We start from the raw sequence: 23,275 nt of genomic DNA on the forward strand, positions 1-23,275 counted from the left end.
CTTGAAATGGTCTCAGGAACCACCCCCTTTCGGGATTTTCACGAATTTTGGGACACCCTGTATAGGTGTGCAAGTTGCGTGGACCACACTGTATATATAAACTTAAGTAAAATATGATTGAGTAATAACAGATAAAAAAAATAGCAGAAGAGACACAATGCGGTATCGACTTTGAACAGATAAAAATGAATCTGAATTTCGATCCACTTGTTCGCAGATCAAGAAAGAAGCACCCTTGCAGCAGCTCACAAAAGTGAAGCGACTCACCGTGATGTCCGTGAACATTATACCGAGCCGGTGTTCCGTGCACGAACTAATTTCGTTGGTCGACGAGTTGTTCACGGTTTTGTTAAAGTACTTTTTTGGAGCACAAGGGACGCTCCGCGCAGCTCGGACAAGGAGACTTTGTCCACGGGACACTACCGGTCGAAAGTTTCACATCACTGCGTAAATTCAGAGAAACGGGGTATTTATAAGAAAAGTTGAATGCCTTTGGAACAACCGAGGAAGATTTATTTGGTAAAAAACTTACGGCTATAGTAATGCCACCATAAACGCATAAGCCTCGGGGGATCTGTATGCGTTTATCTGAGACGGGTAGCTATTGTTTTGAGCTTGAAAGGCCGAGCCGAACGTAGAGAAGGGCAGGACTGTGCGACTCTCCGCGTCTCTTTCCTTTCCATACGCTGACTGCGACTCACCGCATCTCTTTCTTTCCAATACACTATCCTTCCTTGACACCCGCCCGATTAAACCACTAAATACAGTTGAAATTATATCGTGTTTGGTCTTTTTTTAATCAGAAAAATGCCACGAATATGTTGATGAAAGTTTCATAAAAAAATAAGTAATAATAAAAAAGTTTAAATATTGGTGTTACATTGTGAGGACGCACGGGCCTTTGAACTGTGCCGACGACTGCGACTCTCCGCGTTGCATTAGTAGTGGTTCACACCGATATCTGCTACATCTTTGATGCGTTTATAGAGGATTTACTGTAGTATGTTTTATATTTTCTATTATTTCATTTTTATCAAGGAATGCGTATTTTTCTTGAAATTGCGCTTTCGTTAAAGAACCGTCTTTATTATAAATCAGCAAGTGGTTCCAAATTTTTTGGAATATGATTGACAATTTGGGATATGCCTAGGACAGTTGTATCTTGTCCCAGCTGCGTGGTGCGATCATGTGCACGATGAACAACGTTTCTTGTGGCTGGTAAACATTGCACTATAACCATATTCAAGCATAATTAGCAAGTACGCGGGGTGCATCTGCTCGACGAACATGTACACCAGAGACATACTTTTCGAAATCGTGTACGGGCTGGACGGCTACGGGAATTCAGATAGCGAATCCACCGCGAAAGGTGGAGTGCTGGCTGCTCCGCAGATCCTGAACGAGGCGAAACGCGTGGTAGGCGTCAAGACTATCTTCATCGGCGTCTCAACCGGTAATTTATAATTATTATTAATTTATATTATTTATATATATATATATAATTATTATCTTTTGTATATGTAGTAATAGATCTAGTGTTTCTTCTACAAAATAATAAGTATCATTTTTAATTAGTCCTTTAGCGAATAAAAATATTTTATTTAAAATTTATTTAACATTGAAAATACATTTTCCATGAAAAAAACAGAATAAAAAATAATTTACCATGAAGGGATTCGAACCCGGGCCTGCTTGGTAAAAATCTGAACCAAATTGATATTTTACGATTATGAAACTTTAATTGCAAATATCTCGAAAACTATTGAGTGTCTGCCCCTATAATGGGGTACTTTCGTAATCAGGGGAACGAGATCTATAACTCTGTAAAGTCTGAACAAAATCCGTGAGGGACAGAGCGGGGGTTCTCCTTGTTAGTATTTGTAATCCTGTTACAAAATGACCGCCTTTTGCTCGTAAAGTACGATTGCAGACATTTAGTCTTATAGGCGTAGACTCGTTTCCAGGATTGCAAGAATGCGGGATGCGGCTTTTCATTTCTCGATATTTTTACGTTTACGAGGCGTAATTTGCATTATTCGTCAGCATGTCGCTGTCGCTGGTTTATGGTGTTACGAGCCGAAGGTTAGGCAGGTATGCGTGAACCGAGGAATACACGTGAACTAGCCGACGTCTCTTTCATCACCGGGTCGTCACAATGTATTTAGGATAGGGTCGTGGTGCCGTTGCCTCGTAACTTGTAAAATTAAATAAATACACCTCGAACGGTAAAGGTGTATTGTCGGAGGATAATAACAACTGTAAAGTTGAAAGGGAATGTGCGTTAATGAAAATGGACTCTAAATACATACAGGGTGGTTCACGCAACTTGCACACCTACAGGGTGTCCCAAAATTCCTGAACATCCCGGAAATGGGAGGTTCCTGAGACCATTTGAAGCGACATTTTCCTTTGCAGAAATGTTATCCGCGGCTTTGTTTAGGAGTTATTAACGAAAAACCACGGACCAATCAGAGCGCGACCTTGACGCGAGTTGGCACAGTCGGCCAATCGACAGTTGGCGCGCCGGGCCGACTGTGCCCAGGGCCGGCCTTCTCTACAGGGTGATTCACGCAATTGTTACAAGTCATAACTCCGTTATTATTGCATTTACAAAAAAATGCCAAAGGAGAAAGATAAATGGTTCGAAGAGAACTACATCTGTAGGCCTTTAAATGTTTTTTAGATGCAGCAGTGCATGTGCAATTAACGATTGCATCATTACTTTAAATAGAAATGCATATTGTTTTCTAGACAGATCGATTCTTCTGTTCATTCTACGTAAAAAATGATTAGGGTACACATGGCAAAAAATTATTAGATCTCGAGATATTTTCAAAAAATCAAACGCTTCTCCATTACATTCTAAACATTTCTTATAACGTATTTTTATTGTTTGCATAACGTGAATCACCCTGTATAAGGGTCCCATGGATATCACCGACACAGATTTCTCCGACACAGTTTTCGCCGACAACATTTCTCCGACTCCAGATTTGTCCGACAATAGCTTTGGCCGACAACGCCTTTAACCGACAACGAGTTTGATCGACAACGAATTCGATCCACAACGACTTAAGACGACCACAGTATGCATTATCATACTGGATATTATCATACTATCATACGTTGGATAAAAAATGTATTTTAACATTTAGAAAATCAAGATAATTTTTATTTTTTGTGGGAAAAAAATTTTTTTCGAATTTTTAAATGTAGTATTTTGTACGTGTTTAAGTACTGTTCAACTTTTATTCGAAATATCTTGTCGGCAGATTGTCCAAACTCTTGAAAAGTAATGATAATGAAATGCTTCGAGTACGATGTACAGAGTTCAGGTAGTTCAGTTTCATTCTGTTATCATCTAAATTAGTATTGTTATTAATATTTGAACATTGCCAATCATTCTGTAAGTTTTTTTTTTTACTATACTATACACTTTTTCTTGTACTATTACTAGACTGCGGATCTTTGCATAAAAAATAAAAAATGTTTGCATTGATTGCAGGACACAGGAGCCAAATAAAAACTGTATTCTTCTTTTAATTATCCCTATTAAGCTGAAACTAATATGTTGATGTCCTTAAACATATTGAACATGTCCACTGCTTTAAATTGCACGTGTCCATTTTTATCATAAATGTATAAAATCCGCAGTCTAACCATTACGTTCGATAAAGGTTTGCGATCATAGTCCAAAAAGAATTGGTTCCAGATTTTTCCATATTGCAGAGTTATAACTAATTTAAGTAGAAACGAGCACCGAAAGTTGCGACTTTCGTTTTGCAATCGCACCCTTGCAATCCTGGAGAAACGAGTCTACCCTTTTAATCTGCTGGAACAGATTTTGCTGACTGGGAGCTCGTTAATCGCTGAATTCGAGTTCTAAAATATACGACAGAGTAGAACTCTACAGCACACGATTTGTTCAGGAATGGCTTTTTGCGGAGTCGTCGGACACACAGTCAGAAAGGAGTACATGGTCTTCGGGACACCGGTGGACAAGGCTTTGGCGTTGATGTCGGTGTCTTTCGGCAAGGTATTCGGCCGTTCTCTCCGATCGCTTTGAATTCGTTCGCACAGTAATGCCTGTCGCAGATATCCTGCGACTACGACACCCTCCGGTACAGTTCCATGACGTCGGACACGTTCCGATCGCGGGGGATGAAGATGCTCAAAGGAATCGGCATGGCGCACGTCTACGAGATCCTCGACACGGATACGTCAGTAAAAATACGATTTTCGATATAATCATTCGTTCACAAACGTTGAATGATATCGGCGCTACGGTTCGATCGTTAAATACAAAAAAAATATAAATTTTTAACTAAGCAGTTTTGCTATTTTTCAAAAAAATTTTCCGTCGAAAATTGTATGTTATTATATGAAAATTACTTTATTTTCTTACAGACGCAATTCAATTCAATCTTGAAAATGGTCCAAATCAAGGACCGAAACGTCGATTTTTTTGAAAAATAGCAAAACTGCTTAGTTAAAAATTTATATATTTTTGTATTTAACGATCGAACCGTAGCGCCGATATCATTCAACGTTTGTTAACAAGAATACGATCGATATAAACAAATTTTTTATTAATCATTCGTTCGATTGACAAATAATTTTTCATGAAAATTAAGAACTTCACCCTGGAGCGTGTCCGAGGATCAGCTATCGACCACTAACTACGTCTACCCGATGCTGGGACGAACGAAAGACGTGGAGTTGTTCAAGGATATCTTGGACGACATCGGAGTGTCGGAGAAAAGCTACTCGGGGATGCTCATCGAGGTTATTAAAAAGCTTAGAAATTTCAGACTGACCATATACATCAGTTTTTTCACGTACGGTACTTTTTCATTGCCGGAACTAAAAATTTTTAACGAAATGACGGATTTGTGCATTGACCGATATATTAATCAATAAAATATTTTCTTAATTATTCTTTTTGGCAAAAGATCATCGAACAGAGGGGAAAATATATCTCATTCATTAAAGTTCATTGCTTGAATAATAAAATTCGACTCTGTTTCACTTTAAAATCCCAACTCATTAAAATTTTGTTTGCGAAGTATTATTTTTTAGGTACATTCGCGCGTGATATGATCCCGCAATTTATTAATAGAATGCAATTTTTTAAATTTAATTTAATTACGAAATGTCCAAACGGAAAGTTGAGTGTCAGTCACCGGTGGCTGACACGTGGCGCTTAACGTGTTAATATTTTTATTTCTCAAAAATCGTGACATGGTATGAAACGCATAAGTTACAACTTCATACGTTTCGAAGACTTCGGAATTTCGTGCACTTCGTAACTTCGAAGTTCCCTTCGTTCCTTCGAATCTTTCGAATCTTCGGAAAAGTAGCAGCCCTACTTCAGACCGTAATTATGTATAGAAAACGGATGTGTACGGCAGGCCTTAACAGAATTCTATTATCCGACAGTTTGAAATCTTAATTTAGGGGGCCGAGAGATCGGGCAAGTCGAGACTCCTCGACGCGTTCGCCACTGTCGCCCAGAATCGACAACTGACTGTGCTGAAGCTGACCTTGAGCGAATTATACGCGGAGAAAGAGTTCTCGGTGCTGTACCAGCTGCTTCTACAGGTAATTGACTTCCACTAGATTTACTCGATTCATACGATCGTTTTAAAGAAGGTGTTGTACAGCTGTTCGGCGGGTCGTACTGCACGACGATACAGGAACGCGAGAGGATCACATCGAACGCGTTAATCGGTCTGATACTCCCCAGCCAATACTGTTACCTGAACCCCATGATGAAGGTTCAGTTTCCTCTCTCGCAAGACTACTGCAGCTACTCGGATTGGGAGCGTCACACGAAGACCATCGAAATCTTCAAGACAATCTTGAAGAAGGTGAGAGCCTCGTTTATCCGAACTCCGCCATGAAATCCGGTCGTTTTAGTTTCGTTACTAGATATTTCGATTGCGTCGCAGATGGAGAAAAACATCTGTGAAATCCGGTCGTTCTAGTTTCGTTACTAGATATTTCGATTGCGTCGCAGATGGAGAAAAACATCTGTATCCTGCTCGACGACGTGCACAACATGGACGTGCTCTCCTGGAAGTTTCTCGCCGCCGCCATGGAGAATGACAACGTGATCATAGCGATGACGGTGGTCGAGCCTCAGTCCTGGGACAATATGTCTCAAGTGCAGCAGGCCATTTGCCAGGACAAGAGGCTGATGAACAGGTCGCTGCAGGAATTGGAGCCACAGTACATCACGGCGTTCGCCTGTCAGTTCTTGAACGTTCTCGCGATCCCGAAGATTCTCGACAGGCGAGTCGAACGCGATTAGAGAATATTTAATACCGAACGGGTCGAGATAAACCCTATAAGCGTTACCCTATGGGCAACTTGGGCAAAAGGGGGCCCCGAGAGAGAGAGAGAGAGAACACAAACTAAGATCCAAGATTGATCCAAGTTATTTAGTTAGGGTTAAGGGCCCCGAAATTCTACTTTGCCCAAGGCCCCAACTAGTTATAACACGCTACTGGGGTAGACTCACGTATTCAGGATTGCAAGGGTGTGGGATGCGCCTTCTGATTTCTCGATAATGCAAAGATGGGGGTTTTCAGTAGACAAAAGCGCTAGATAAAAGATCAATTTAGGCCGCGATCGCCCTCAAAAGTTCTACTTTTACGTTTACGAGGCGTAATTTGCATTATTCGGAAGCATACAGCTGCTCGTGTACAGTGGGTGTAGAATGTATTCGCCCTTTAAAACGGAATAACTTTTTTATAATTGTATCAAACGTCCTGATTTTTTAGGATGAATTGGAAGCATTGGTTTACGAAATGATATGCAGAAAAGATTTTCCAAAAATTATAGGTTACATGCAAAAATGAAAAAGGCATTTTTTAAAACCTCTTTTATTTGGGTCCTTAATGAAAATTTAACATATATGTTTCATCGAAATCCGTTGACGCAGGTGAAAACGACACGCGTCGAAAGGTGTACGATTCTGTGGATTCAAAAGTCGAGTAAAACTACGATTTTCACCATTTTTAACCGCTTGTAGCTCGTATGTATGTTAATCAATTTCGATGAAATGTTCAGCATGTGAGTAACTACTATAGATCTACAAAACGTATATTTTAAATTTTCTTTAAGGGGCCAAAGAAAAATGTTTTAAGAAACGCCTTTCTTATTTTTGCACGTAACCTTGTAAATTGTATTTTTTGGAGAATCTTCTTTTCGTATCATTTCGTGAACCAATGCTTCTAATTGATTATAAAAAATCAGGTGGTTCGGTACAATCATAAAAAAGTGATTAGTTTTTGAAAGTTGCACGAATTACGAATACTTTGTACACCCACTGTAGCTATTTCTATAAATCTGTGACAGCTACATACTGCTGAATAATGAAATAAAAATAGGAAAAGAAACTAAAAATAGAAATAAAAATAAAAATAGGACTTTCAAGGTGCGATTGCGGCCTAGATTGGCCTTTTATCTAGCTCTTTTGACTACTGAAATGAGAAGGCTACCCCGCTAATGAGTCGTTTCGTGCAGGACGCTTCAGAAACGCGGCAAGAATTCGATCGCCTGGTGCGAGGCGTTCCTGACGTCCACCTTGCAGATCGGGGCACTCGAGTTCGTCAACTTCACGCCGATGGACCACAGAGTTCACGAGCTCGTTTTCCCGGAAAGCGCCCTCGTAGCGAAGATACCCGTGAACATGACACCGGAGGAGGTGGCACCGCCTTTGAATTGGACGCAAATGAGCACCGTGAACGTTTGCGTGCCGTCCTGGCAGCACAGAGGAACCGTCGAGATCAATCGCGACGTTACGGGTCAATTAAAAATATTAAAACAGAACCTGGCGTTGAAAACAATCTTGAAGGATACGTTGAGTATTCTCACCGCTTGCCTCTGTTGCGATTAGGTTTGAGGATCGACATATACAACAGGATGAACTCCTACGAGCAAGACTTCATGAAGTGCGTGACCACGTTGGGCTCAGTTTTCTCGCGCAGCAAGGTCGCTGCCGTGATGATCAACGCCGCGCCGCTCTACACGTGCAAAGGAAAGCATTTTTCAATTTCAATTTCAATAGTCAACTCTTCAATTTACACTAGCAAGTAAACGCTAACGTTTTAGTACGACAGTAATGGTGTTTTAGGGTTTTTTAAATTGAAATATCTCTTGAACTACTAACTTTCCGACATATATGGGTTAGTACTTTTTGTATTAAAAATGTATTAAAAAAATACCTCATTCCATTTAAAAAAATATCAATGACCTTGAGATCTTGTTAAAAAAAAATGACCTTGAAAATTTTTTCCCTTACACCGTTATATGTGGCCCTTCAAACAGTGTAACTTTGTCCTAGGAATTTCTTTTTTGTATGTACAACGGAAAGAGTAACGGAGATATTTAGGTGTTCTGTTTCTCTCTCTTCGAATTCACCCTGTATGTTCGTGTTTGTAACATTTTTTTTACTTTACAAAAAATATGGGTCCCCAAATGGTTTCTTGCACCCAGGCCCCTTTACAGAGAAGGCTGGCCCTGCCCTGTCCCTATAGTATTAGTATACATTCGGATCTGTAGTAATATCTAGATATCTTGGTGCAAGAACGCTGTCTCTCTTCTTCAGCTGTGGCAGAGATGATACGATTGAGAATCCTCGAGTGCGCGATGATCCAGAGAAGGCACTTCCACATCGACGAGTCGATGTCCTTCCTGTACAAGAGACGGAAAACCTTCAGCAACATGCACCACGTGATAACCTGCCACTGCCAACCCACTCGTTAGTCGAGCCGTGCTCTTATCGATCCTCGAACAGCTTCGTAAGCTTTGAATCTCGTAATCGAGGATTCCGATTACAGGAATGTTCGCGCCGAAGTCTTTACCACAGTACGCCCACTGCCAGTATCTGGAGTTCACGATACCGGCGTATCGCAAGCTATTCTACTCTATATTGCTGGGGCACGAGAAGAAAGACTTCCACACGAAAATAGCGAATCTCTTGGAGCGGGAGGCCCACAGGTGCAACACTTGCGGTGGTGGCAAGTTCCTCGAAATTTTCTCGAAAGAGGACGTACCGCAGGAACCGCCGGAGACGTTGGTCTGGTTTTCCTTTCTGTAGAAACCTTGCCCAGCTTCTTTCCTTCTCCTCCTGATAATCTGATCTCTCTCTCTCTCTCTCTCGTCTATGTTACCACACGAGTGACAATCCTAGCGATTAAATAAAGGGTGGGCCATTTAAGATTTGGAATTTGAATCGGCTATAAAAAAAAAACTGATGAATATTTTGTCAAAGTTATGAGTTTATTAGAAAGATTGAACCTTTCCATTTAGGAATGGAAGACAACATCATTCAAATGACTGCCACGGCTGGCCTTACAATACCCCATTCGATCAGTCCAATTTTTCAGTACATTTTCGATTGTTTGGACCTTTATTTCGTCAATGGCAACTTCGATTTCGTGTTTCAAGTCGTCAATCGTCGCTGGATGGTTAGCGTAACACTTGTTCTTAATGGCTCCCCACAAAAAAAAAGTCCAACGGAGTCAAATCGCAGCTTCGAGGTGGCCAATTGACATCAGCATTTCGGCTGATTATGCGATTTTCGAAAGCAATGCGCAAAAGACCGATTGTTACGTTGGCTGTGTGGCACGTTGCGCCGTCCTGTTGAAACCAAATGTCGTCTACGTCATCCTCTTCAATTTTGGGAAACAAAAAATCGCTTAGCATGGCGCGGTAGCGATCGCCGTTCACTGTAACGGCGTTTCCTTGCTCATTTTCGTAGAAAAATGGCCCAATAATGCCGCCAGACCAAATCCGCAACAGACAGTCACTCGTTGTGGATGCATTGGTTTCTCCACGATGACGTGTGAATTTTCTGAGCTCCAGATAAAGACAATTTTGCTTATTGACGTATCCTCCGTGGTGGAAATGAGAGGCCCAAACAATCGAAAATGTACTGAAAAATTGGACTGATCGAATGGGGTATTGTAAGGCTAGCCGTGGCAGTCATTGGAATGATGTTGTCTTCCATTCCTAAATGGAAAGGTTCAATCTTTCTAATAAACTCATAACTTTGAAAAAATATTCATTAGTTTTTTTTTTATAGCCGATTCAAATTCCAAACGTTAGATGGCCCACCCTGTACCATCGAAGAGTTCAATAATGTTTTAACCACGACAGAACGAAGAGACTCCAGCGGCGTCGATCCTCTCGATCCAGAGGCGCAGGACGCAAAGTCGTCTGATGGACAGAGGAGAGACGAAACGAAATGTTCTGATGCTCACCAACGGTGTAAGCGATACGGAGAGGAAGTCGAGAGACAACACACGTAGAATCTCGATACTGCCTTCGTTACATGATAACGTCGAGAACGAAGGTAAGCCTCGAAATCCTGATCAAGGAAACGTACTCGTCCGACACGAAACTCCGCTCCAGACGAGGTCGTGGCAAAGTCGTCCGAGAAACAAGCGACGGGAGGATCGAAGAAGCTGGACATCCCTTGGGAAAATCGGCTGAAACACCTGAACTACCTGGACCATCGGAATTGTCGATGCGTTGACGTAGTCGACTATCTCTACAGTAGGATGCTGTTCCATATCGAGAACAGTGGTAAGGTCGAAACTCGAATCGATGGAACAGACTCGACGTTTCAATCTCAGTGGGTGAGGTTTCAGTGGACGTCGAGAAGCTGACGAAGTTCATGCTGGATTACAGCGCCGGTTTAATAGCGACGGCGCAGCCGATCTTCGCGACCAAGTTCCTTTCGGACACCACTGCGAGAATCGGGCTCACCAAGGCCAAGGAGCAGCTGCACGTCGACATCATGGACGAGGAAGACAACAAAGAGATCACGTTGCTTCTGATAGGTAGCAGCGTCTCTCGCGAATACGTTTTTTCGTTTTAAATCTTCTCACAAGTATTTTCATAGCTATTCCAAATTCACAATCACAAATTTTCAGGACTATCTGCGTACGGGGTTAGGAATGTGTATGGGACTAGGAAAAATTATTTTATACCTTTTAGTCCGTTTTAGAAACGTGGTATTTGTGTAAAAATTTATTTTCATTTAAATAATTATGTTTTGCTTTTTAGTCTTGTGTGTGTGTGTGTGAAATTTTTCAAACGATTTTAAACATTTTGATGAGATTATAACAGAGACATGTACTTCTTAGACGTGGTAAAATGTCAAAGATAAAGGTTCGACGGAGAATTTCGGTGCAACTGTTCTTTCGCTTGGTAAACAAACATTATAGTATAATAATAGGTAGTAACTTTGTAAACACCGCACGGAGCTAAAACACACACGGACAATGAGCTCCTTCGGTGCGAAGCGGGTCAGTGGAGTGGGGGTAGGTCAGAGTGGGAACACCGAGTGGGTACTACCGAGCGTGCCACGGGGAGGTGTAACGGTTAAATTTTTAATAGTTTATATCTCCTAAACGCATAGGCTTTTTTAAAATTTGTTTTTTAAATATTGCTTGTCGGGAAATTAGTTGAAAATCAATTGCAAAATTTGTACCGAACAAACAGACAGACAGACAAGAAAGCAAGCTAATAAAAACGTAGTAAAATAGCTAGCTAGCCTATACAATAGATGCGACCAAATCCCCCCGAGGCTGTCGCGTCTATAGAGGATTTACTGTATTCCGTTTTGGGTCGCCAAAGGATGTATTTTTTTAGGGGACGCGTACATTGCCTACGGGAATTACGGGCAAGCGAAGAGGTTCTACATGGAGGCGGTGAATCTGCGAAACGGTACTCTCGCGGCTTCCAAGTCCGTTTGCTTGGACGTGATCAGGCGAAAGCTGCAACAGAAGTTCCGGAGCTTGCCCAAATACATTCTGTACCGTGTCAGTGGTCAAGCGGCGGTTATAAATTTGACTCTGGCGATGCGTTTACAGCGATTGGCCACCGTGATGATGGTTAGATCGGAGATCGATCCGTCATTCGATCGTGTCGCTGATGAAAACACTTACTTCGCAGCTGGAACAGGAGACGAAACTGTCGAAATCGATAATCGTTCAGAGCTTCGACGCCGCTTTCAGGGTCTTGGGAGGCTTTCTGGAGAAGGGGAGGATCTATCTGACCGCGGTGACCATCTTTCGATGCGATCACGGTTACCTACGGTATCTGGAGAAGCCAATGATGCAAGCCACCGAGGAGAAAATCAGTTGGAACTCCTTGGCGGAGGTGATCATGCTTGCAGACGTGTATCGCGTGTTCTTCGAGAACAGGTGACTAGCTTATTACAGAGGGGTCCCATGGAAATCACCGACAACAATTCACCGACTCCAGATTTGACCGACAATAACTTTGGCCGACAACAAATTTAATCGACAACGAATTTGATTCACAATGACTTTAAACGACCACAGTATGTATTATCATACGGTTTTCACCGACAATAACTTTGGCCGACAACGCCTTTAACCGACAACGAATTTGATCGACAATAACTTTGGCCGACAACAAATTTAATCGACAACGAATTTGATCCAGAACGACTTGAGACGACCACAGTATGATAATATAATAATGATAATACATACTGTGGTCGTTTCAAGTCATTGTGAATCAAATTCGTTGTCGATTAAATTTGTTGTCGGCCGAACTTATTGTCGGTCAAATTCGTTGTCGGCCAAAGTTATTGTCGGTTAAATCTGGAGTCGGTGAAAACCGTGCCGGGGAAATTTGTGTCGGTGATTTCCATGGGACCCATTACAGAGTTGGGCAAAAATCAACTAATAATTAGAAATGACAAATAGTCTGATTGATTGTTAGTCAAAACTTAAAAAAGTTAGTTATAACTTTTTGATTAGTTAGTCATAACTACATGGCACTAGTTAGTCACAACTCTAAGTAATCGTTAGTTTACGTTTCATTTATGATTATGGTTTATGATTAATCATTAGTTAGTTTAAATGATCAGTCATCAGTCACTATTGTGCGATTAACATACATCAATATGTATACTTAAACTATGTATATCGGAATTTGCGGTGACCAAACGTGTCATAATCTGCATTTTATATGTCTATAAACTAATAGGCTATTTTTTTGTTATTATTATGTCCTTATTTTAACTTATAACCATTTTTAGTCATTAGTCATAGTGAAATTCTGATTGCGTATTTAGTCATTAGTTATGCCATTATGGTCAGAATTCAATAGTCATTCTTAATAAAAATTTAGTCATTACCCTCAAATACTTATGTAGTCATTACTCATAGTCACGCTCAAGTATTGACTTAGTCATGAATTATTAGTCAGTTTTGTAGAGCTTATGAAGTTATTAGTCAATAATCATAATTGTGACTAGCGTTTGCCCAACTCTGGCTTATTGCTATCAAAGCTGCTCCACGGATCACATATGGAGCTTTCTAATAAATAGACTGTGGATTTATTCAGTTCTGAAGAATTTAATTTCTGCTGATTAAAATCATTAACTAAAGAAAGATAGTCCTATTTAGCTCTTGTGTCTTGCGAACAATTCTTATTTTGCAAAAAAATCCGCAGTCTAGTTATTATTTAGAAAGTGTTGTGTTGTGCAGTCTAGTTTTGCACAAAGATCCTCTACCGATAACCCGTTCCCTAACGAAAGGTTTGTGGACGGCGCATTGAACGAGTGCGTCAAGTTGGGGATCAATCTGATGAAGATCTGCAGCCAATTCTGTTACAACAAAGTGAAGATCGCCGTGTTGCCCTGTTTGATAGAGGCCATGGTAAAATATTGGTCCCGTAACGGGGGAACCTTATGTAAATGGCCTGTTTCTCAAGAATTTTTTCGAAAAATGTAATGCGTAGATTGTGATTTAAAATTTGAAAAAGATTTCTTATAAATTGTCTATGGTCTGAATGACTGTCTTCCTCTGTACAGGGTGTAACAAAATTTAGTGTCATGGTTTTGACAGATGGTTGTACACCTTCGGATCGGTGAAGATTTGTTAAATAAAATTTGCCGCGAAATTGACTTTGACCTTAAAATTCAAGGTCATTATGCTTGTATTTCATGCTTGGTCTGGATTTCAAGTTTGGTCCCCATGGTGAGTAGAATGCGATACAAGCATAAAAAATTTGACCTTGAGTTTCAAGGTCTACGTCAATTTTGCGGTAATTTTACTTAACAAATCTCCACCGATCCGAAAGTGTACGACGATCTGCCGAAACCATGACACTAAATTTTGTTACAGCCCGTACATTACTATAGGTCATAGAGGTTTTAACACAGTCAGATTAAAAAGGGCACCGAAGGGCCGAGCGTCCGATAGAACCGTTCACTTTAAATTGAAAATAACGTGCAAGAACATCTCTGATCATTTGCTAACTTTTCTTATCGTATTCCTCAGGAAATTTCCTGTCGATTTAAGCAAAAACAAAATGCTCAAAAATTTCATTTTACACAAGATTCCTCCCTTAAGTAGAAATTCCTCTCTGTCGATCGTAGCTTACTGAATAAACTTTTCATTAATGTTCTCGGCGCATAGGTTCGATCCAATTTTAACTAACAAGCAATTTTGCAAATTTTTAAATCATTCTCAACGTTTCGATCCGGATATGAATCCTTTTCAAGAGAACTCGCATCTGTAAAAGACTGTAGATTGTAATGTATGTTTAACTGAATAACCAACATGTAGTTCAGTTACTATTATTTCTAAATTTCAATAATTAATTTAAAGAAATTGTTTTCACACAGCAAGTACGGAATTTTCCTCGGCATAATAGCTGTTACCCTATTCAGTTAAACATACATTACAATATACAGTCTTTTACAGATGCAAGTTCTCTTGAAAAGGATCCATATCCGGATCGAAACGTTGAGAATGATTTAAAAATTTGCAAAATTGCTTGTTAGTTAAAATTGAATCGAACTTATCCCCCCTTAAGTCATGGTTCCGTGATTCGTGCGAGCGCGCTGCTGTTTCAGGTGTGGACCAAAAATTTGAAGGGGGCGATCGATTTGCTGATGGAACTGTATTATCTGTCCGAAGAGGATGTCGACAAATCTGCGCTGACCTGGTACTACGCCCTTTGTTTGGAGATGCTCCTGGACGCTGGCATGTTCATCGAGTCCTACGAAGCTTGTCACACGTACTACTCGACCATCGCGAGTAAGCTCTTCGTTAATGTCTGTAGAACATTTGAACTTGAGACCCTTATTATTTCACGTGTACGTGAGCCACGTAGTAAGAATATAAGGATCCGTCAACATTTATAACAAAAATGAGTAGGCGTAATTTAAAAATAGCAAAAATATTTGAAAAATTTAAACATACCACTATATTAGTTTCAACCTACTAAACATAATAGGGAAGAAAATAAATTTCTATTTCACTCCAGCTTGCTGCAATCCAGGTAAGAAATTTTTATTTTGCGTAAAGATCCGCAGTCTAGTAATTAGTATTACATGGATTAAAATGAGAACCTCTATTAGATGTGATTCTGGAAGCGGATAGCGCAAAAGGAAAGAGATACCGAATAAATTAGCGGAAATAGCAATTCTTTGTATTGTCGCTCTTCTAACAGCTGTTTTATTTCGTGGGCTATTTCCGCTAATTTATTCAGTATCTCTTTCCTTTTGTGCTACTCGCTCTAAGAATCAAATCTAATAGAGGTCCCCATTTTACGTGCAATAAACGAATCCGAATTTTCATCCATGTAACACTACATACACAGGTACCCGTGTACTTTCATTTCACAAATACTCGTGTATTTATTTTACACGCGTATTTTAATATACAGTGATGTAACCCCGAACAATTAATAGCGACTTTATTATTGTTCCACTTCTAACATCAACAGTCGAAAAGAATTCGCGGATCTTTAAATTCGTACGCGGTTCACATACTCACGTGTACGCGCGTGTATTTTAGTACACGTTCAAAACCGCGATCTCTAATTTGAACCTCTTTCGGTACGACACAAACTAGAAGTAGGTTCGAGTAGGTGGGACATTTTTGTCATCCCAAACTAGTAGAAACAGCTTAACTGTTATTTGCTTAGGCATCAAGTTTTCATACCATAATATAATAAAGAAAATTAATGTATTACATATAGTGGCTTGCACGTACGGAAACAAGGAAGGATCCGCGATATCTTACAAGACGTCAGGTTTGTTGTTCTTTCTCACAACTTGGCTTTTCTCTTTTGGTCATTCTTATGCTCGCGATCGGAGCTGGATTAACCAATAAAATTTCTCAAGTGCCGAGGGCCTGTAATGATCTTAATCCGGCACTGCTCGCGATACGTGTCTGAAAAAGGTGCGAGAGAAAAATATTTGATTTTTACGAACAGTTCGCAAGCATAATGCCTGCGTTTCCCGGGATCCTCAGAGCTTGACCCGCCTGATTACTTGTCTGGTCATCTGGGAACTGAGAATGTGAGTATCACACCCGCCATCTTTTTGTTCGTCAGACTGATATTCATTTGCAGGGCGATGCCGTTGACGGACGATCTCATTCTGGACGTCGAGGATTATATTAAAGACTTACAATACCACAAATACTCTCAGCTCTACAACTGCATCAAGGTGCGCTCATCTAACTGTACGGCCCGCTACATACATTCGTGGTTTTAACTATGGATTCAATCAGGCGCTGCGCTGCACATTTGTTTGAACCGTAGATGCGGCGCACAGTGGGCTAAACCGACGAAATCTGTGTCAAAATCAAAGAACTTTTTCGATAGAACGATAAAATTTTTTTAAATTAAAAGCTTAATCTTTGCAGAATATGGGATAATCATGGAGATCGTGGTGCGAACGTTTTTTTAACCTTGACAGAATTCGTTAAACTTGCACAACTTCAAGAAAATCGTGGTTTCTTGATGCGACACATCATTTCTCGTAGATTTTTGCACGCCGATTTCAAAAATCTGGTTTCAAAATTTGTCTACGACCTCGGGATATTGCAAAATCGATTTCTTGAAATTCTACATGTTTAACGAATTTTCTCAAGGTTAAAAAACGTTCGTACCATAATCTCCCTATTTTTTCCATATTCTGCAAAGTTTCAGCTTTAATTTTTAAAAAATTTCATCGCTCTACCTCATTTCTATCGAAAGTTCTTTGATTTTGACACAGATTTCGTCGGTTTGGCCCACTGTGCGTCGCGTCGGCGTAATCAACATCGTCGATAGTAGTAGAAAACGCAATGAAAAGCGGGTAGACTCCTTTTTCCAGGATTGCAAGGGTGCGGGATTCGTCTTCTCCTTTCTCGATAATATGATACAAACACGGGGTTTTCCAGTAGTCAAAATCGCTACATAAAAGATCGATCTATCCGATTCGGCAGCGTAATTTGCATTATTCGGAAGCATACAACTACGCATGTAGCTATTTTCATAGCCGCATGCTGCCGAATAATGCAAATTACGCCTCGTAATCGAAAAAATAGGACTTTTGACTGAGACAGCGCCTTAGATGGAAAAATGGGGGTTTTCAGTAGTCAAAAACGCTAGATAAAAGATCCATCTAGGCATTATCTCCCTTAAAAGTCCTATTTTTTTCTTATTCGGCTAGCTATGAAAATATTTAGCTACATGCGCAGTTGTATGCTTCCGAATAATGCAAATTACGCTGCCGAATCGGATAGATCGATCTTTTATGTAGTGTTTTTGCACTACTGAAAATCCCCATTATCGTATTATCGAGAAATAAGAACGCGAATGCCGCACCCTTGCAGTCCTGGAAAAAGGAGTCTGCTCCCTTAAACAAACGCAAGTGGACGCCTATCAGCTGAACCGCAATTCCGTTGCCGCACGGTCGCCGCACGTGAAAAAACCGGATATTTGTAGCGGACCGTTCGACGCGCGATGCAATGAATCAGAATAATAAAATTTTTCTTTCCGTATTCAGGGCTTGGAGTGCTACCTGCTCGTAATGACCCGTCGAATCAACATCAAGAGATCAAACGACATAATAGATATGCTGCAGTTCACGAACACGTTGATGGAGAATATTCACAGAGTACGGAAGAATGCTGCGTTCATCAAGCCGTTTATGGAAATGATGAAGGCGTACATGTTTCTCGTGCGAGGTCGGAAAGCAGCGTCGTTGCAGCACTTGCGCCGAGCGAAGAAAATCGCGGTGCATCAGGGGAACGAGATGCTGCAGGCCTGGGTATTGCAGAACAAACGGGTACGGAGAAACCGGTCGATCTTGATCCTCTATTCATCGATGATTTTTCGTTGCAGACTTGGAAAGAAAGTTTCAACAATATGGCGCAGTATTGGATGGAGCATATGGGTTTACACGGCGAGATTCGCTGGCAGGAGATCGCGAGCTTTGACACAAAGGCTTGGTCGACGATCTTGTATCCCCTTCCGAGCCCGGATTTCATTATGTAACGACAGAACTGCCAGCCGAAACAATCGCTTCGCGATTTCTCAGTTAATTTATTCGATCGTTTCCGACAGCATTCATACCTTAGGTCAGGCAGTTCCAACGTGTAGCTCCGGAGCTATTCGAGCCACCTTCTCCGCTTAGGTTCTTCCCCCACTCTTAGACTTCATCGTTATAATTGTATAGTAGTGGGAAGCTCCCACCACGAGAGCCGCGCGATATTGTAAAGAGGTTCGATGGTGGGGGACCTTGCAGTTGTCGGAGGGGAATAGGTTGGACCTGCCTGCCTTAGGTAGTCGAGGAACAAACAGGTGTCCAAAGTGAATTGTTCAGCATTGTAAGTAGCTCGTAAGAAACGCGAGGAACGTCGTTTAGGAATTGTAGCGAAATATTTATTGATTAAAGGCGTATTACAGTTTCAGGTTCTAAAAGGTATACACGACAGTCCTCTCGTGTGCACGATAGTTCGTTAAAGCGAACATGTACGTTCCCTCGGCTCTCGTAATTCCTTCTCGTCTGCAAGGCGACCTCCTGAACCTCCAGATCGATTTTGTTAGGAAACCTCTCGCGACCGACGATATTCCGGTTACTTTTCGTTGTGCGCATTCGCGATATACATTTATACGTTTCGATTAATTAATTGCTCTATCGGACGTGGCCGAGTACGCCAAGGACACGCGCGGAAGAAAATTCGTTGAGCGGGATGGGAAACGAAAGGAAGGGAAGCTTCAAGGGAAAAGGAAGGATAGAGGATACGGGGAGGAGAGGAGACTTTCCATCGGTCGATCCTTTCCGCGCTAGGATCGGCCGAAAAACTTCTCGTTCCGCTCGTCGCAGGATCAAAGGAGTACGTCGATCTGCGCTTCTACCGCGACCCCACATCTCGCATCGCGTATCGAAACGATGCTCGTCTTCGTTTTGGCTGGTCAAGTTGTCGAATCGGTGTGAATTTGTTCGAGAACGGACGAATAGTTCTCGTTCGAGGCGCGAGCAAACGAGCCGGCGCGCAGGTTCGACCGGACGAGGACGTTTCAACGAAATGCTTGTTCCGTGAGAAGAGTATAGTCAATCGTCGGGCAGAGTTTCCTTTGACCGGTGGGCGGATCGCGCGGCGCTAATTGGCTCGCGCGTCGATCGAGTTACGGTACGAGCACATTGAAGCTGCGACGCTAGCTACGAAATACTAGAGATCGCGGTTTTTTTTTTTTGAACGTGTACTTGAGATACACGTGTACACGTGATGCGTGAACCGTGTAGTATGAATTTAAGCATCCGAGAATACGGATCTACACGGATTAACTACGCGTTCACGCACCACGTGCATTTCTATACACGTGGAATAGGAATCTCTACAGAACATTGCTAAGCGTAGCTCTCTCTCTTCCAATATAAAAGTATACATTCTATTTGTATCGCATCTGCAATTTACTTGCACCCTAACACCGCCGAATCGTTCCGATAGTCTCTATCATATATATGTGTATACATATATATACCGTAACAAGCCGCCGCGCCGGCGTACATTAATATAATATACGGCCGGTTGCCGCGATTCACGTCGAATTATACATTTTCCTTTCGCCAATGGTGCTACGCAGACGAACTCGTCTCTCGTCTTCGAGATCAAAGACGTCGAAGCTCCTCTTCTCGGTGGAAACTCGAGGACCCAACCGTGTTCCGTCGCGCGACTCGTTCGTTCCTTCTATAGGGGGAGAGAAAGAGAAAGGGTTGCGATTCGATTTCAATTTCATTGGCGTACTCGGCCCGTTTGGTGGACGTTGGGATGCTGCAGAGGAACGGTGACGGGGCTTTTGACCGAATCGGTGGTAGAAACGTTTTCGTCTCCTCCGGTGGCGCTTGTTCTCTCGGTTGGCTGGGCCTCGATCGCACGGAACGTCAATGCCGGTCCGGCTCATTCGTGCGAATCCACGTCGTTGTCGATGCGACTGCTTCGTATGCCGGTCTTGCCCGTCCATGGATAAATGTCCGGACACGCCTGACACGTCTTCATGTACCTGACGCCGCTCTTGTGCCACAGATTGCAGACCCGCGGGTTGTTGCATTTCTTCGGTCGACCCTGCGTTACGCAAACGTTTCATTATTCAAACGAGAATAAACAAGAAGAAACAAGACTACAGAGAGATATTTTGCTCAAAGACGATCTACAGGGTGTTTCGTTTATAAAAAGATTCCCTTTACAAAAACTATTTGGTATGCAAGGAACGATGAATTTGAAACACTCCGCGTACGCGTTGAAGGTCCATAAATCCGTCTTTGGAAGAACTCTTCCGGCTAACTACACTGTCCAACAAATTTCAACCTTGTTTATGTTTCCTAATTACTGTTGGGTGGTTCTTATACAGTTTTTTGCGCTGTGATTCCTAATCTTTCCTTAATTTTTCTCCCAGACCAGTGATGGCAAAACTTTTTGAAGAGTGGGTCAATTATTTTTATTTCTTTTCGAATACTAGCCCGTGGGTCAGAAATCAGTGGCTTCAATTAGAGGGGGGGGGAGGGTGCCAATTATTTGGAAACATCAAACATTTTGTTAAAAGATAAAGTTGACAGTTGAATCTTTTCGGTTCTCACTTTTGAAATAATCAAGAAAAGGTTTTAGTTTCCTTTTTGATATATTACTTTAATTTTTGCAGGTCAATATTACAAAGCCTTCGTGGGTCAGTATCTGATCCGCGTGTAATAGGTTCACCACCACTGAAGTTGAAGAAAAAACATATTTTTCAACTTTAAACAAATATTTTGATGTTATCATGAAAGATATTGAATTGTTCTTTACAGCAGAAGATTCTGTAGACTTTCCCGAATACAGTGATATCCAATATTAATACATTATGATTGTTTAAACAATGATTAAAGACGGAGAGACACCGCTTTTGCGCCAATTTCTGAGGATATCTTTCAATTTGTCTAAAAAAAATAAGGGTCCAGCAGAAAATCGAACTATACCACGCGATAGAGCAGACTTTTATCCTGAGATATCACCCTTCCAAGTTTGGATCGTCGACGTTTTTTAAAAACTCTTTAAGAACCACCCAACAGTAATTGTGGAAGAAATTTGGTGTTGGACAGTGCTATCAAAACTGCGTGTTGGTTTCCTACGTACTTGATAGTTGCACCCAAAGGGTTCGAAAGTGTGCATCAACGGTAGAGGCGTAGGGTTTCGGACCCATTGGATCGCCTGCCAGTTCGTTACGATCCACACGTCGTCCATCGCGACTATCGTATCCAGGAACGAGATGAAACCTTCTTTGTGATGAGGCTGAGTGAACCAGGCAGCGTGGTAGAAAAGTCCGAACGGTGATCTGCAAGGACAACGAATCATTGTAATCGATTCTCCAACTTTTAGAAGATGTGCTAGCTGATGCAAACTTCTAGGTTCTATGGGAACCGACCTGTTGGTGGTGTAATGTCTCTCGAAGTTCTTGATCAGCATTTTGTAGACGCCGTCGGCAGTCGGTGGATTGCTGCAAGCGTCTCCCATGGAGCACCTGCCGCCGTTCAAGTCCTGCCACATCACCATAGGAACTTCCCACAGACCAGGATAGGATCTGGTGGGACACGGAGGAATCATGCAGTCGTGGAAGAGCTTGTAGTCGAGGGTGTAGGGCCAGCTGGGCGGACGGTTCTCGTAGATCGGCATGGACGAGTCGTAGGTGAAGTTCGTGTCCCAGAGCATCTTGAACATGTTGTTCCCTCCGACCTAATTAATGCAGATGAAAATTAGATAAACAGAAGTGACGTTGCGGGATTAACCGTTTGCACTCGTTTGTCGAGTGTGACTCGACATCAGAGAAAGACAAATCTTAATGAAACGGGTTTTATATGTACAGTAGAGGGTGGACATTATTTATCGACCATGAAATTTTCGGCACCCCTCCCTCAATGTTCCATTTCATGAAAAAATGATATATCCAAAGTTTTAGATCGATCGGACGTCGGGAAGGTGTGCCACATTAGGGTGGAGCTCAGAGGTGAAATTTTTTTGCCAGATTTTTTCACGTCCCCCCCACCCCCCATTGGGTCAGACAATAATTCTTGCAAAAGATGAAGTTGATCGGATAAGGGGAAAACGTGCCACATTGACGTTGAAGTTGCAAAAAACATGAAATTTTATAGAAATGGGAATATTTGAAGGAAAAACTTTTGATTCTTTGTGTTTAGTCATAATCAAAAGACTTTCCTTCAATTATTTCCATTCCTATAAAAGTTCATATTTTTAACAATTGCAATTAAAATCACAATAAAAATAACAAAAACTAAAATTACAATTAACATCACAATAAAAATTAAAATTGGAATTGGAATTGGAATTGGAATTGAAATTGCCATTTGGAATTGAAATTGGAATGAAAATTGGAATTGAAAGTGAAATTGAAATCTGAATTGAAATTTGAATTGGAATTGGAATTGGAATTGAAATTGCAATTTGGAATTGAAATTGGAATTGGAATGGCAATTGGAATTGAAGTTGAAATGAAAATTGGAATTGAAAGTGAAATTGAAATCTGAATTGAAATTTGAATTGGAATTGGAATTGAAATTGAAGCAATCAAGAAACTCTCCTGTGAAGTAAATTTCAAACACAAACACTTTGAAACGCCTAAAATAGCAGGTAGTTGTTGGCAATAAAATTGCAAAATAATTCGGAGTGCAAAGGGTTAAGTCGATCGCGGGATTCGAACTTACCGAGAGGAAAGGAGCTCTCATTCCCCTGACATCTTCCAGCTTGACGCCTCCATAGGCCGAGAGGATTTCTCGTTGGCCTGCAACTTCTCTGGACCACTTCCTCTGGGAGAACTGCTCGCCGAAGCTGTGCCTGTTCGCAGCACCGAACGTTCATCTCATCGTCACGTCTGACTTACACTCTAATCTATTTTCAAGCGATTGCAGGGCCAGAAGTCGCGAAGCTTGGGAACACCGGTAGAAATCCTT

At 41.4% G+C, this 23,275-nt stretch overlaps 3 protein-coding genes across 5 annotated transcripts in view; 2 read left to right on the forward strand and 1 right to left on the reverse strand.

The window, feature by feature from the left end:
* Window positions 1-1,342: 1,342 nt before the first annotated feature.
* On the forward strand, window positions 1,343-15,211 carry LOC143209273 (uncharacterized). Its single transcript, XM_076424688.1, has 17 exons — window positions 1,343-1,453; window positions 3,930-4,220; window positions 4,635-4,785; window positions 5,458-5,601; window positions 5,664-5,870; window positions 6,020-6,294; window positions 7,531-7,811; window positions 7,904-8,038; window positions 8,615-8,767; window positions 8,847-9,085; window positions 10,168-10,363; window positions 10,423-10,596; window positions 10,662-10,853; window positions 11,668-11,909; window positions 11,971-12,221; window positions 13,589-13,709; window positions 14,912-15,211. Exons 2-17 carry the CDS (start codon window positions 4,132-4,134, stop codon window positions 15,200-15,202), a joined length of 3,141 nt encoding a protein of 1,046 aa, XP_076280803.1. The 5' UTR covers window positions 1,343-1,453; window positions 3,930-4,131; the 3' UTR covers window positions 15,203-15,211.
* A 2,669-nt stretch (window positions 15,212-17,880) lies between these two features.
* LOC143209592 (uncharacterized) lies at window positions 17,881-18,633 on the forward strand. Its single transcript, XM_076425436.1, has one exon. It carries the CDS (start codon window positions 17,909-17,911, stop codon window positions 18,467-18,469), a length of 561 nt encoding a protein of 186 aa, XP_076281551.1. The 5' UTR covers window positions 17,881-17,908; the 3' UTR covers window positions 18,470-18,633.
* A 1,450-nt stretch (window positions 18,634-20,083) lies between these two features.
* The window catches only part of Cda5 (Chitin deacetylase-like 5), a 91,719-nt gene continuing 88,527 nt past the window's right edge, over window positions 20,084-23,275 (reverse strand). For all 3 annotated transcript variants that reach the window (XM_076425383.1, XM_076425381.1, XM_076425382.1), the window contains exons 13-16: window positions 23,030-23,159; window positions 21,736-22,043; window positions 21,447-21,645; window positions 20,084-20,402 (exon numbers count right to left, since the gene is read on the reverse strand). In XM_076425383.1, the coding sequence (XP_076281498.1) occupies window positions 20,238-20,402; window positions 21,447-21,645; window positions 21,736-22,043; window positions 23,030-23,159 (802 nt within the window). In that variant the 3' untranslated portion in view covers window positions 20,084-20,237. The remainder of the gene's footprint in view (window positions 20,403-21,446; window positions 21,646-21,735; window positions 22,044-23,029; window positions 23,160-23,275) is intronic.

Source organism: Lasioglossum baleicum, chromosome 6 (assembly GCF_051020765.1).
Source record: "Lasioglossum baleicum chromosome 6, iyLasBale1, whole genome shotgun sequence".
NCBI classification, from domain to species: domain Eukaryota; kingdom Metazoa; phylum Arthropoda; class Insecta; order Hymenoptera; family Halictidae; genus Lasioglossum; species Lasioglossum baleicum.

Coding starts and splice junctions, on each gene's coding strand:
- LOC143209273 (XM_076424688.1), top strand. CDS start 4,132: ATGACGTCGGACACGTTCCGATCGCGGGGGATGAAGATGCTCAAAGGA. Junction 8,039..8,614: donor CGCCGCGCCGCTCTACACGT/GCAAAGGAAAGC, acceptor TCTCTTCTTCAG/CTGTGGCAGAGATGATACGA. Junction 11,910..11,970: donor GATTGGCCACCGTGATGATG/GTTAGATCGGAG, acceptor CTTACTTCGCAG/CTGGAACAGGAGACGAAACT.
- LOC143209592 (XM_076425436.1), top strand. CDS start 17,909: ATGCTGCAGTTCACGAACACGTTGATGGAGAATATTCACAGAGTACGG.